This window comes from Mus caroli, unplaced genomic scaffold (assembly GCF_978045245.1).
Source record: "Mus caroli unplaced genomic scaffold, Mus_caroli_1 scaffold_9, whole genome shotgun sequence".
Classification (NCBI taxonomy): Eukaryota; Metazoa; Chordata; class Mammalia; order Rodentia; family Muridae; genus Mus; species Mus caroli.
In genome coordinates this window covers 58,293,233-58,308,155 of record NW_028227264.1, presented here as the reverse complement: position 1 = coordinate 58,308,155, position 14,923 = coordinate 58,293,233, and the positions used below count along the sequence as shown (strand labels likewise).

Genomic DNA, 14,923 nt, shown 5'->3' with positions numbered 1-14,923 from the left:
ATCCACCAGGAGAGACCGTAATGGGCGATATCATGTACCTACGAAGTCATTTTATTATTTTATATTTTTATTTGGGTTGTGTATATGGGGTGAGGGTGTAGTGTGGGTGTGGCTGTGGGTGTGTGGGTATGTGTAGGTCAGAGGACAACTTGCTAGAGTCAAGTGTCTCCTTCTACCATACAGGTCTCAGGAACCAAATCAAGTCATGTGACTTTACTCAGTGAGCCATTTCCCAGCATCGTATGAAGTGATTTTATTTGTTTTTTGTTTTTTGTTTGATTTTTTTTCGAAACAGGGTTTCTCTGTGTAGCCCTGGCTGTCCTGGAACTCACTCTGTAGACCAGGCTGGCCTCGAACTCAGAGATCCACCTGCCTCTGCCTCCCAAGTTCTGGGATTAAAGGCGTGCGCCACCACTGCCCGCCATGAAGTGGTTTTAAAAGACACACGCATGGCTCAGTAGGTAGAAAAAAAGCTCCTATCACCAAACCCGGACAACCAGAATTATCCTCAGGACCCACACTTGCTGGGAGGACAGGCCCAGTTCCCTCAAGTTGTCCTCCGACCTACACACAGCTCATGCACGCACACACACTCACAGGGAAAAAAAAAAAGTGATGTTTTTTAATTAAAGGAAAAACCACAGGGAAGAGTCTATGATGTGTTAACACGCAATCTGGCTTTATCTCTGCTTTGTAGCTGAGACGCAGGGGTGTGCTTACTGACAGAGAGGCTAATTTAGACGGGAGGCATCTTTGCAATAATGCTAAGCGTTTCACACTGTGCCTGGTCCTCTGTGGATGAATCAGGCTGGCCTTCTCCAAGGTCTCTCTTGCAATGGTAAGAGCACAGAGCTAACTGAGCTAGTCTGGACCACAGGGTCTCATCTGCCAAGATCTACTCTTTAGACAACACTAAGGCAGAATAAGCAAAGGTTTCTCAGCAGGTGGTGTTTATAAAGTTTTTATTTTCCATTTTCTTAAAAATAACATTTGCTTTCCTTTATGCGTGTGTAGAGTGAACTTGTTTCCTTAGGCTGAGTAATAGGCAGATAAAGACCACAGCAAGGTGAGGGGCCCCGGGTGGAGGCAGGTGGGGATGGGCGGGGCGGGGCAGGAGGGGGCGTGGCGCAGAGGAAGGGGGAAAGAATGGGGTCACCCACGGGATGCTTGAGTGCCCACCAACGCACACACGGGTCTAACACTTGTTCAGTTTTTTAAAAGACATCTAAAATTACTGAGAGATACAACGTCAGCACTTAAATCTACAGACGGAACCCAAGCACTTGACCACAATGTTTAACTCTAAGCTCAGTGATTACACATCGGACGGTTTTAAGTGGGACACGGGCTGAGAAGCGGGTAGCTCTGCCTGACTTGATACGGATGTCTTGAATCTCCTTTTGCACCCCCAGGTCCTTCCCTGGGACAACTGCAGGCGGGAGGGCTCGTGATGGCCCAGGTGTCAAAGACGGGGCCCCTGGTTCTCTCCAAGGGCTGTGGGCTTAGGCTTTGGGGAGCCGATATCAAAAGACCCCACCTACGCACTTAGTGGTGAAGCTGAAAGCAGATAAAAGCCAAATGGGTACCAACTAAAACCAAGGAACGGGGCTGGAGTAAGGACAGACCTGTGCCTATCCATCACACGTGGTCATGACTCCTGTGGAACACTGGGGGTAAGATGTCCCAGGACTCTCACCAACTTTGCCTCCTGCCAGAGCTCCCAGGCTAAGCCCCGCCCCCGTTCCTCCCGGGACCTCTGAGTGGTCGCTCAAGGCACATTTACTCTCTCCAACCTCAAACTTCCCCAACGTACACCATCCTTCCCAGCACCCAGGGCTAAGGAGGCTCTTAGCAGGGCAGCTCCAGGGCTCGGCAAGATGTGGTGCTGCTGTAATTTGGTTGAACTCTTTCCAACACAGCCCTACCTCTCCTGCCCGCAACAAGGGGACGGGAGCAGGCAGGAACATGGATGGAGGAACTGGGCTTATTCAAGGATGAGGCCCGCAGGACTGACAAGAATCTGACCTGTGTGACCTCGCTCCTGAGGAAACAGGAAGCTTGCTTAACCAGAAGCTACTTGGGAACCTTCAGCCCCACCAGGAACAGTGTTCTTGCCTACCTTGTGGGATTCGGTCTCAGTGGGGTGAAAAGCAGTATGGGGGGGGAGCGTTTTAGAGAGGGACAAACTTCTGGACCCTTGGGGCCTGCCACAGTTCCACGCCTTCTGCTTTCTTCCTAAAACATGTTTACTACATCAGATACAAAACCAGAAGATCCAGGGACACACAGAGCACAGCTCCCAAGCGGGGCGGGGCCGGGTGAATGAAGGGGATGCATCTTCCTCTACACCACCCCCTCCCCACCCCAGAGAGCCTAAAATCCTTCACAGCTACCCGGGGATGTTCTGGAAATCCAGCTAGGGCAGAGGAAGAATCAGACTCCATCCTAGCGAGAGCAGGAAGTTTCAAGTAACTCCAGCTGGAGGGAGGAGGAAGGGGAGGAGTGGGAGGGGGGGCGGGATGGCTGCTTCTAGAATGCAGAGGGCTGATGTGACTGAGCCAGGGACCAGAGGATGGTTGCAGAGGCCTGAGGAAGGGAGGGAGGAAGAAGAGGATGGGAGCAGGTGACAGTCACCCGGAGAGTCAGAACTGTGTTGTGGAATGAGAAGCACTTTATGGAGCTTGGTGACATTTCCGTATCCCCCCCCCCCCCCCGAGATGACGAGGAAGGTGGCCATTCCAGGGTGGCAGAAAGGAATGAGAAGGAGGAGGCTCTTTCCTAAAGTCCAACCGATCAATACTCAGTGGATGTGACCAGCCAGTGCCCCTGAGAGGCTGGGGGAGAGCCAGACTGGGGCTTTGTCCTGGAAGCCTCAGCACAAGGTCCCCAGTAGCTAGCTGCCTAGCCTCTTCCACCACATAGGGGGCTGCCCTCACGCTTCCTGGGCATCAGGGTGGCCCTCGGGTATTCTCTCTCTCTCTCTCTCTCTCTCTCTCTCTCACACACACACACACACACACACACACACACACACACACACGCGCGCACAATGCATACATGTACCAAAGGGTATCAGAGGCCCAGGTAAGGAATTCTTCATCAAATATATCAAGGAAATTTCCTTGAGAGGGGGAAGTGGGGAGCAATAGACACACAAAACCCTATAGGGCACCTGGGTAAAAGCCCCTTCCATCAGGCCTGGAGGTCTGAGGGCGTGCTGAGGCATGGCCTCAGGGCCTAGCTGCTCAGTGTGGTCTCCTCTGACAGATACACTATGCTCTATTCATATATGCTATAGGGCTTTAAATAGAGTCTGGGGCATGGTTCTTCTAGGGCCATCTTGGGGACCCTTGAGACAGAGGAAAGTCATAGATGAGAGGACTAAGGCTTTGGGGCCTCTCCTCCAGGACCATCTCTGGGCACAGGAAATCACAGCTCCCTGTACTTCCTCACAAGGGTCTCGGGGACACGCCCTTCTATTGATCTGGGCAAGAGGGGTCCTTTTCCTAGAGGGTCAGGGCTGCTTTCTGGTCCTCTGCTCCTTGGGACAAGGGGGACCCTTGCCAGGGAAGAGAGGGTGCAGCTGCAAGCCCTCATAGCAGGCTGCACCAAATCTCAGCTATATGATGACAGTCCCCATTCGCCAAGAAAGCAGCCCAGAGCCCCATGAGGCCACAGGTGCTGACTGGGTTAATCTGAGGCCTGGAATCAAGGGACCCATCGTCCTCCATCTCATGATTTCTGCCTCTTCTGCTGAGCTATCTCTGGTTACTCGGGACTAGGTTGAGAGATAATCTATCAGGGATGTCCATTCTTTTGACATTGTAACAGAGGATTAACTCTTCAATCCAATTATCAACAAGCAAACTAACAAAAAACAAACAGCAACAAAACCCCCTGTGTTTTAAGTAAGTTGGGCCACACACACAGCTATGCTTAACCACATGCAGCCCGAGGGCCACGGTTAGACACACCTGCGACTAGCTCTTCGATGTCAGGAGACGGATGGTAAGCCTTGCTGTGTGGACAGGTCCTGCCTCATCACCACAAGACCGTGGTGGGGCTTTCATATCAAATCAGCCCGCTTTGGGGAGGATGCTCAGCTTTCAGCTGCCTGCCCTCCCTCCCTCTCCCTGGCCTCAGAAGAGAAAGGAAGAAAAGCAGGAAGGAGTAGGGCTGACTGGGCAGGGCAGGAATTCCAGGTGTTGGGCTGAGGGACAGGATCAGGGACATCTCATCTTATTGATTTTGGTCTGTTAGTGTGTCCTTGTGTGTGAAAGTGTGCATTTGAAAATCAATAACACAGGGACCTTTAGGTGACTCACATCACACACACACATCTCACACACACACATACACACATCTCACGTCACACACTCACATCTCTCTCTCTCTCTCTCTCTCTCACACACACACACACACACACACACACATATCTTACATCATACATACACACAAGCCACACTCCCCAGTCCTCCCCCACTGGAGCCAGGGTCCTCCGCACTGACTTCCGGATCCATTTGCTAAGTTGCCTGCTGTTGTCCAGGTCTCTTCTGGCCTGTCTTTCTGGCCATCGGCACCCTGGCCTGCCGAGGCCATCGAGGGCCATCTACCAGATATAGCCTCCATCATCTGCCTCACCGGCCTCACCCTCCTCCTCCTCGGCCTCCTCCCCTGGCTCTTCTGTCTCTTTCTCTTCCTCATCCTCCCAGCCAACGCCGCTTCCAAAGTCCCCGGAGAAACCCACGATGTCATCTGTTGGGAAAGCACACGAAAGGCCAGTAAGGAACCCACACACTGTGTCTACTCTCTGAGCCTGGAGTCTTGTCCCACGTACACCACCCTGAGAACTAGCCGCATGTTCCTTACCACAGTCAGGGGTCCCATGCATGCGTGTGCCGGTCAGCTCCAGGCCCAGCTGGTCCACGCACCAGCAGTCGCCTCTGCTCTGGTCACACTGCATCTTCCGGTAGTAGCCATCTTCATCACAGCTCGGGATGAAGACACCTGAGGGTTAGGGCGAAGAGCCCGGAGTGTGGGCTCTGGAGTCGTGTGCGAGCAGGGGCCTAGATGGCCTGAGAACCTGGCCAGCCTGGTATTGACACCCCCCCCCCTCCCCAAAGAAACCAGACACTCAGGGCTACTGACTGGAAGCACAAAGCTCCCTTCCCCAATGTCTCCGTGTCACATGCTCAGGCTTCTTCAAGGATGCTATCAAGTGCTGGTGTCATGGCCTTCATTTTGTAGGACAGTCTGGCCACACATGTTAGAAAGCTCCATCCTACTCTTGGTTTTGTCTCCAGCTAGGAATGTGGAGTTTCTCTTCCTTCCTCGGAGCTCACTCATTTCTCTCAGGTCCCCAGACTGTCCACAAGGCATCTTCTGAGATGTTGTAGTCCAGGGGGAGGAGTAAGAGCCACAGAGGTGGCATTAGGTCCACAGCCAGGGTGGCAGTAGGCACACTAGAGTGGGGAGCCTAAGGCCCAGGGGCCTGCTTGGGGGACTGGATGACAGAATAGCTTCCTCACCGAGGCTGGAAACCAGCAGGCCTAGTTAGCACAGCCCTGTGGGGGGCTTGAGGGCTGGTGCTCATTCAGTGTGCTAGTCTTGTGAGCCCAGGCATATGACTCTCAAGGAGCCACAAGGCCCACCTCTCTTGCTATACCCTCAATGTCACCCTCCAGCTGCCTGGGCCTTTTCCTATTGGTATTTGTTTTGTTTTGTTTGAGACTTCAAGGTTTTTCATGATATCATCAGGTATGTGCCTGACTTATTCTTCCTCAAGACCCCCTCCCCTTTCTAAGGCTAATGCCCCAGAAAGATCTCCACTGGCCTCTCAGGAGGCTTATACCCATCTGCATTCTCCCTGAGCCCCTACACAGCAAGCAGTCTGAGGTGGGAATTCTCTTCCCGACTCTGCACGCTGAGTGTTCCCATGGCTAGGCTGTCCAAAGGCTTTACACAGCCATGAACCTTGTCTGCCTTGCCTGTCAGTTCTGACCTAGGCTGGGCTGGGTCTCTCATCTCTTCAGGGTGCTCATTTAGACTGTGAATGAGCATCTCCCATGGAGGGGGGTCCCATTCCAGCCTTAGACACACATCTGTTGCAGTGAATTTAAGAAGAGGACTCTCCAGCCCTGGTCTGGATGACCCAAAGTGTTTAAGCATACTCCCTGAGGGGCACCTGAGGAGACTCTTGCCTATCAAGCCAATGAAAGCAAGAAAGGTGGTTTCCTGCGCCATCCTAGGCCAGGGGCCTCTTCTAGGTTCATCGTGTTCCATAAAGCAAGGTAGTAGAAACCTCTGGGCCTCAAGGAAGCATAGGGCAGCATCCCTGGGCCCCTCCTCTGCACCCCTCCTTACCTGGCTTCTTCTTGGCTGCCTCCTGGATCTGTGTGCGCTCCAGCTCTGCCAGGCAGGGTGGCTCTGTAGAGAGAAGCAGCCTTAGGGTTAGCCTATGGTGCCGAAAGCACACAGAGCCCCCCAAACTTAGAACCTTTTGTGGGGGCTCTGCAAAATAAAACACCTGGTCTCTCACATCAGACCACACCAGGGAAGTGACAGCAGTATGCACCAATCCTACTAAGATCTTCAAACCAATGTAAGACTCTGATGGATGGAGACACCCAGCATCCAGTTAAGGGAGGCTATCACCACTTCAAACAAGCTGAGGATCCCAAGAACCCCAGAGTTCTCTGGGCATGTTGGCTCTCATAGGATGAGCTAAAAAGTTCAAAAGAAAGCTGGGCATGGTGGTGACTACCTTTAACCACTGCATTCTGGAGGCAGAGACAGGTGGATAGCTGTGAGTTTAAGGCTAGCCTGGTCTCTGCAGAAAGTTACAGGAAGCTGGGCAGTGGTGGCACATGCCTTTAATCCCAGCACTTAGGAGGCAGAGGCAGGAGGATTTCTGAGTTCGAGGCCAGCCTGGTCTACAGAGTGTGTTCCAGGACAGCCAGGGCTATTCAGAGAAACCCTGTCTCAAAAAAACAAAAAAGAAGAAGAGGAAGAAGAGGAAGGAGGAGGAAGAGGAAGAGGAGGAGGAATTTGTTGTTCCAGGAAATCCACAGTCAGAGAGTGAGTCCTTGTCTCAAAAACCAAAACAAACAAACAAACCCACACAAAAACAACAAAAATTCAAAAGAGGCAGTAGGGACAGGCAGACACCACAGGCTGAGAAACCGTAGAACAGACTAGAAGATGTTAGATTTAACCCCTGGGTCTGAACGTAACTGGTGGTTCGTCTCTACTGTCTGGGACCTTGGGGAAGCCATGGCCTTCCAAAACAGAGGTCTGCCTGATAGTAAAACAGGGCAGCTCAAACCTTCTGCATTTGCGGACGTGGGGATGGACATCAGCAGCCTGGGGAATGGACATGCTGAGGCGGCCCAGGCAGCAGCTAGGCCGGTCAGCACACTGAAGGCAGAAAGGCTCTTGGACCGCAGCATCACTGAGGGAGACGTGACTCCCATAGTGCTGTGCGTCCAGATTTCCTCACTTTGCGCTCATGCAGCCTCTGAGTTAGAAACGTTATCTCGCAGAAAGTGAACTCACAAAGATGTGGTCACTTATTTGGGAGTCCTAATCAGCACAGGATGGAGTCCTAGCCAAGCCTTGGCCTTTGGCTGCAGACCCTTGTCACTTTGACCAGGCAACGGTCAGCAGAGGACCTGGGCTTCCCCCAGCTGCTGGCCAGGCAGCTCCCTAGAGACCCCAGTCTCCCCATTATTTGCCCCTTGGCTGAGGTGATTTCTAAGCACAGAGCCAGCTCTGGATCTAAGCACACACAGGTAACGGGTGCCAAGCAGCAGGCATGGTGGTGCATCCTATAATCCCAACACTTGGGGACAAACAAGACCACATGTCCAAGGCCAACCTGGGATACAGTGTGGGTTCCAAGCCACCTTGGTCTACATGCTACCCTGTCTCCACAAGATGAAAAAGACACAATAAAAGTAAAACTGGGGTGGGAGCTGGTGAGATGGCTCAGCAGTTAAGAGCACTGATTATTTTCCCAGAGGTCCTGAGTTCAATTCCCAGCAACCACATGGTGGCTCACAACCATCTGTAATGGGATCCGATGCCCTCTTCTTGTATTTTTGAAGACAGTGAAAGTATACTAACATACATAAAATAAATAAATTTTTTTTTTAATTTGGGTGTGATTGGTGCATGCCTGTAATCCTAGTTTCAGCTACATGGTGAGTATCCCAGGACATCCTGGGCTGTATGAAATCCTGACTCCAAAACAAACAAACAAACAAACAAACAAACAAACAAACAGGTCTTCATGTGTGGGCTAATGATAAGTTACATACTCAGTTGTTTGGGGTGAAGAAGATGTGTCCATTAGAAGGAGAGCCATTGAAAAACTAATGTGTCCTCAGTTCCAAGGCCCTCCCCTGCACCACCCTGTCTCAGATTCTCCAAGCCCCCCCAAAAAACATGGCCTACATAGTTGTATGTATATGTGTTTATCATGTATGTCTTGTGTACATGTGTGTGTGTTTATGTATTTGTGAGGTCAGGCATGTGCATAGCGTGTTGTACATGTGAGGGTCAGAGGACTTTGTGGAGAGAGCTCCCTCTGTCCACTTTTATGTAGTTTGGGGGCTGAAACTCGGTTGTCTGGGCAAATGCTTTACCCACGGAAGCAGCTTGCTAGTCCCCACATTGTTTTTTTATTTAATTTTTTTATTTAAAGGTATCCAAAAGCACACAAGCTTCGGGACCCACAAAATCCACTCCACCTGGGAGCCTGCCCAGGGAGAGAGCTAAATGATGGCTACCCTGGCTGAGTTCTAATGGGTAAGAGAAGCCCAGATGGATACAGCAAAGAGATGGGCTGGGGAGGCTCTGAGCCTAAGCCTGTGAGCGAGAGACAAGCACTGTGACTCCCAGAGAGAGGCGGGGTGGAGGATGCCCCCCCCAACTCTGGGTGCTGCAGGGAGTAAGCGGGTGCCAGGGAGCCCCAGGCGGGTACTCACTCTCCCTCCAGAAACAGAAGCACCACTCAGCAGTAGAGACGCGGCCATCTTTGTAGGTATCACAGGAGTTGAAGAAGGGGCGGATACAGACTTCGTATTTGTCCAGGTTGATGGCAGCCAGTTCTGTCTGGTCCAGGAAGAGGTCTCCACTAGTGTCCAGTTTAGAGAACATCCAACCGATGGAGTCCTTGCAACTGGCCCCCAGGCTCTTGTCCAACCCTGGAGAGGAGACCGGAATTCAGGTAGGCTCTGCTGTCTGTCCGTCTGCCCATCCATCTTTCTATGTATTTCTCAGCCCAAGACTTCTGTTCAGAGTCAGGTTAGCCTAAAACTTAACTTCAGGGTATGGAATTAAAGCCAAAGGCCTTTGCCTCTACCCTCCCCCCCACCCCCCCACCCCCCCACCTCCCCCACTAAACTGTTCCTGAACCACTTGAAGCCTATTTTACAAGCCTTTCTGAAGATGTTTCTTGGGTACTGGGAATCAGACCCGGGGCTCTAAGTATGCTTGGCAGTGCTCTCCCTGGCTATATCCTCCAGCCCAGAAAGCAGTATTTCTTCGTTTCCTTGGCTACCTCCTGGAGGGACTAAGCTCTGGCGCCCACATCATATCATGACTAGAGCCAACCGATCACTCTACTTCAAGGTGAAGCCCTTTGAGGGTTCACATCATAGGCATGGAATTGGTCAAGGAAGGAGGGGACAGAGTGGGCTGGCCCCTTGACACCTTCTGTTGGGCGCCTTCCTGTCTTCCCCATCCCACCCCACCCCAGGCAGAGTATCGGTCCCCCATGCCACCTGCGGGGCTAGCTGCACTGCTGGCTGAGCCGTTCTGCTTGGAGTTCTCACGAAGGAGCTGGAACCAGTCACGGAGCCTATCCCCCAGGTCAGCCAGGTCCTGCCCTGTGCAGGTCTCTGCAATTCGGAAGAGAGCAGATGTTTGAGGCTGGGCGGGGCGAAGCAGCAGGCTGGGCAGTGGGAGGAGCTTCCTCTCCTCCCATCCCCTATCCCCGCCCCTTGCTCTTCCCCTCTCTCCCACTCAGAGTCCAGCCAGTCTTTTTATGGAGGGGCTGCCTGTTCTGTTACCAAGACCCCAAACTACACATGTTCCTATTATAGCCAACAGTCGCTTCCCACTCTGCATAGTATCCTACAGACCGGAAGGACATTCCCCCGCCCCCCTCCGGGCTGGGCCCAACACCTTTGCGTCTAGCTTTGGTCATACACTCTCTTACCTGACTTGCTGTCGGTGGTAGATGCAGTAGACTGCTCTGTGGGACAGGGACAGGGGCCCTCACATCTCACCGCCAGCTGCTTGCTGCTTAGGCATGCCTGCTGCTCCAGCTTACACTGTGGGAGAGAGCTCAGGCTAGGGGGTGGGGGCTCAACTATGGGTCCTGCAGCCAGGGGCCCTGAGAATTTCTATCCGTCTGGAAGGAAGGGCCATGGGGTTTTGTGCTTGCTAGAGAACATCAATGTAATAGTGAATATTAAAACCCCAGCCCGGGACGTCTAACCCGCCTTGATCATTGAGTTCTCGGATAAAAAAAAACCACACATTCACGGTGTTTAAATTTATAATAAGTCTTAAGCAGCGCAAGCCCTGGGCAGCTGCCTACCCTCTATGTTGTTAGAATCTACTTTCTTATCGACCACCCCGAGTTATTATTTACTATGTTCCAATTGGGCAGCCCTTAGGGCCACACTCTCTGACTTTTAACCCATGACTCCTTCCTCTCTCCTCTGCTGCACAGTATTCTTTTTCTACCCCATGGCGGATTCTTTCTCCTTCTCCTCCTAGGGGACCTCTCTGACCTAAGCCCACAAAACCTCACCTCTACCTATGTCTCTTCTGCCCAACTATCGACTATTAACATCTTTCCTTTTCAATCACAGTTAATTAGAGATAAGATCACTTAACTGACATCTATATACAGAATCTCTCTTCTCTAGAACAACCAATTTTAAGGCCCAAACTAACATTAAAATACAAATGACGGCCGGGCAGTGGTGGCACACGCCTTTAATCCCAGCACTTGGAAGGCAGAGGCAGGCAGATTTCTAAGTTTGAGGCCAACCTGGTCTACAAAGTGAGTTCCAGGACAGCCAGGGCTACACAGAGAAACCCTGTCTCAAAAAAAAAAAAAAAAAAAAAAAAAAATACAAATGACGTCAGGCCAACCCACTATGCGTCAAGGCCACCGGAGGCCCACAGCCACGCCCACAGCCAGGCCTGGCCAGGGCCCGCCCTGAGCTTAAGGTGGAAGCCTGAGCTTCTGGATCTTTCCTGGCAGTTTCCTGCGCATGAGATGCCTTGTCCTCTCCTGCGGGACACAGCTTTCCTCCCTCCTCATCATCTGCACCCCACTTTTTTCTCCCCCTCTTCTTCCCAACACATGCACACACACACACATGCATGCAAACATGTATGCACTCACTCACACATGCAAACATTTACACACACATGCATGTGCACACATGCAAACATGTACACACTCATGCAAACATGAACACACACACACACACCACCATCATAGGAAAATATAAAAAGAAGAAAACAAAAAACATAACCCCCCAGGGTCTCCTAACTCAACCCTAGCTAAGCACCTTAGTGTCTTACTTCTAGAAACATTACTAGCCATCCCCTGTGCTCCCCTAGAACTCTTAACTTTGCAAAATGCTTTCACAGATGTCATCCCATTCTTCCTCTCAAAATCCCACAAGGTAGAAGTCTGTTCCCTCCCAAGGCTTCTTCCCTACCTCTTCCAATGGGGGCTGTGTCCTGCCCACATCGCCCCCTGCTGGCTGGTGAGCCACAAGACCTCAGTGTGGAAGTCCTCCCTAGCAACTGACCACATGAGCTCCCCTCCTTCCATCCAAGGCTCTAAGCCTTTCCCTGGCTTCTCCACTCGCATTACCCGCCCAAACATCTCTTCATGTCTCTTCCCTGTCCTCTGCCTGCCTAAGGTCAGCTCACCCTGGCCAGGACTGAAGGGCTGTGTTGAACACACGGAGAGAGTCCTGTATCAACTGTAGGACTCCTGGGGGTGGGAGGCCAGCCAGTGGTCCCCTTGTTCCCCGTGGCATTGGGTTACACCCCACCTCCACCCCACACGGGGCCAAGGCTCCTCACCACAGAGCTGTAGGTATGGCCGTCGGAGCCACAGACTGAAGCGAGCTGGGCCATATGACAGGGCTTGCAGACAGAGTCTTTGCCTCCGTGGAGTTTCAGAGAAGGCTGCTTGATCCTGTGGAGATGGATGGGGGAGATATGGGGATGGGAGCAAAAACGAGATTTCTAGCAGAATGTCCTGAAGACATTGCCTGACGAGAGTCCAGTCCAGTGGCCTACAGTAGACCCTCACTCCTGTCCTCTCCAGTCACCCTTCCCTCCATTTAACCCAGCTCCTAAAAATGGGCCAACTGGGCTGAACATGGACCCTCACTTGGCCTTTCCCAGGGAGAAAGCCAGGTCTGATTGCAAGAGGGATCAACCAAAGCAGAGGTCACGGGCCACATCTGGCTCATTCAGTTATTCTCACTCCAGCCCCGCTTGCTCTGGCTCTGCTCTCTCTGGCCCAAAGATTTATTTATTTATTTATTATATGTAAATACACTGTAGCTGTCTTCAGACACTCCAGAAGAGGGCATCAGATCTCATTACAGATGGTTGTGAGCCACCATGTGGTTGGTGGGATTTGAACTCAGGACCTCCAGAAGAGCAGTCAGTGCTCTTAACCGCTGAGCCACCTCTTTAGCCCACTGTTGTTTTTCAATAGAGGTATTCATTAATATTTGCAAAATGGAAGTGTTGGTATAACACCCCCAAATGCCCCTCAATGCCTCTTCCTCCTCTTCCTCCTCCTCCTCTTCCTCCTCTTCCACAGGCCTTAGAAACTACAGTCTTCAATATTTCATGAAATCCCTGCATGTCAGAACAGGGGCTTCAGATCACCTGATCTAACCTGTTTGTCTTAGACACACAGGACACCCAGGTCAGAGAGGAGCTGCAACTCCCTAGGTCCTGAGTGTGTTTGGTAAGATGTGGCATGCGCTGTCTCTGTTTCTGTTTCTGTCTCTGTCTCTGCTTCTATCTCTGTCTCTGTTTCAGTCTGTCTTGGTCTCTCTGTCTCTGCTTCTATATTTGTTTCTGCTTCTGTCTCTGTCTCTGACTCTGTCTCTCTTTTTCCCTCCCTCCATCTCTCCCTCCCACCCTCCCTTCCTTTATCCCAGTTTCTACTCATCTATAGAAAGCCAGTTGCCACGAGGTAAAGCCAAGGACACCCAAACCTCCCTCTGGTTCTCTCCAATGACTAGGAACTCACACCTCCAACCAACAGCCAGAAGACAAGTGGGAAAGGAAAGACCCCCAACACCAGTGCTTCCTGCATTTCCATGGAACCCTAAAGTTTGCACTTTCACAAATACCATCTCCTTTATCCTCAGACATTCCCCCTCCCCCACACAAAAAAAAATCCTCTCAAGGTGGGAATCAGTTCCCTCCAGGTTCTTCCATCTTCTCTCAGGGGTCATGCCTTCTTGCCCAAGTTGCCCCCTGCTTGCTGGCAACCATCGAGAGGCAATTGTCTGAATCATCCTCTCTTACCACAGACCCCCAAGCCACACCCAACCAAACCAATAGAACTAACACTGGGTGTCCTGACACTCTGAAAACTGTGGTTCTCAACTTGTGGGTCGCGACCCCTTCTGGGTCGAATGACTTTCATAGAGGTCACCTAAGACCATCAGGAAGCACAGATATTTACATTATGATTCATAACTAGCAAAATCACAGTTATGAAGTAGCAATGAAAAATAATTTTATGATTGGGGGGTCACGGCAGCACAAGGAACTGTATTAAAGGGTCACAGTGTTAGGAAGGTTGCGAACCACTGCTCAGAAACAATGCGATCAGATGTTCTTGTTCTGAGCCACTAAATTGTGAGCGATGTTCTTTGAAACAGTAGATGCCTAATATGTAAGGACAGGGTTGTGGAGCCCCACCTTCTGAGTAAGACAGCCCCTTCTGGAGCTCCTGGCTGTCACTCACCTGTGCTCCAACTTCTTGCGGCTGATGCACATGGCGCGCTGGTAGCCTTGAGCGACACACACCTTGTGGCGACTGCACTTCACCTTCTGGCAGGGGTCCTTGGTGGTGTCCAGAGCTGTGGGGACACGAGGTCAGGGTACTGAACATGGAGGAGAGCCCAGGATCCCCACCCCAACTGCAGACTGCTGTTCTTAGAGCCCCAGAGCAGAGTCATTGCTCTTCTGTCCCCGTGGGGCTCAGTCTCCTCCCCCACATACCCCAGAGGGACAAGCTACCTTCATCTCCTTGCTGATTGTCTTCCCAGCTCTTGATGTAATCATCCTAGGAACGGACATAGGGATGGGAGAAAGGAAGGAAGGGCCCCAGTTACATCTCAGGCTCAACTGAAGAGAAAGGATGGGAGACGCCTGGACCACCGTTTCCACATGGCAACTACAGCAGCCCACCTACATAACCTCCCCACATTCGATACCCTAGAACCCTCTCCAGTATCTCCCACACAGGACTTCCCACCCCACACTGGTGGCTGGCCAGGGAAGAGGCCTGGGTCGTACTCACTTCTACCTCCTGAAGACAGAACGCCATGGAATCCACAGGAAACAAGCAGAGGAGAGAAGAAGAAAGACAGACTTGGCTGTGAGGCCCACTCTCAGACCATATGCCTGGGACATCCCTGGTCCACTCTGATTGTAATAAGTCTAGAGGACACCCCCCCCCCCCCAAGCAACACCAATTGGAGGCTGGTAATCCCGTGTCTTCTGCACACACACACAAAAACAGCACTCTGGAGGCTGGAAGGTGAGTCCCACGGTTTTGAAAGGACAACAAACCCCAGCCCAGCCCTGGCCCTACTGCCAAGGCAGATGTCTGAGGGAGCTGCACTGC

General features: G+C 51.8%; 1 protein-coding gene across 1 annotated transcript in view; it reads right to left on the bottom strand.

Annotated features, from left to right (window-relative positions):
* Positions 1–945: 945 nt before the first annotated feature.
* Positions 946–14,923, bottom strand: part of Spock2 (SPARC (osteonectin), cwcv and kazal like domains proteoglycan 2) — a 28,170-nt gene continuing 14,192 nt past the window's right edge. The window contains exons 2-11 of the mRNA XM_021174768.3: positions 14,597–14,605; positions 14,314–14,359; positions 14,039–14,153; positions 12,121–12,235; positions 10,223–10,337; positions 9,786–9,902; positions 8,988–9,206; positions 6,364–6,426; positions 4,870–5,007; positions 946–4,755 (exon numbers count right to left, since the gene is read on the bottom strand). Of these exons, the coding sequence (XP_021030427.1) occupies positions 4,610–4,755; positions 4,870–5,007; positions 6,364–6,426; positions 8,988–9,206; positions 9,786–9,902; positions 10,223–10,337; positions 12,121–12,235; positions 14,039–14,153; positions 14,314–14,359; positions 14,597–14,605 (1,083 nt within the window). The 3' untranslated portion in view covers positions 946–4,609. The remainder of the gene's footprint in view (positions 4,756–4,869; positions 5,008–6,363; positions 6,427–8,987; positions 9,207–9,785; positions 9,903–10,222; positions 10,338–12,120; positions 12,236–14,038; positions 14,154–14,313; positions 14,360–14,596; positions 14,606–14,923) is intronic.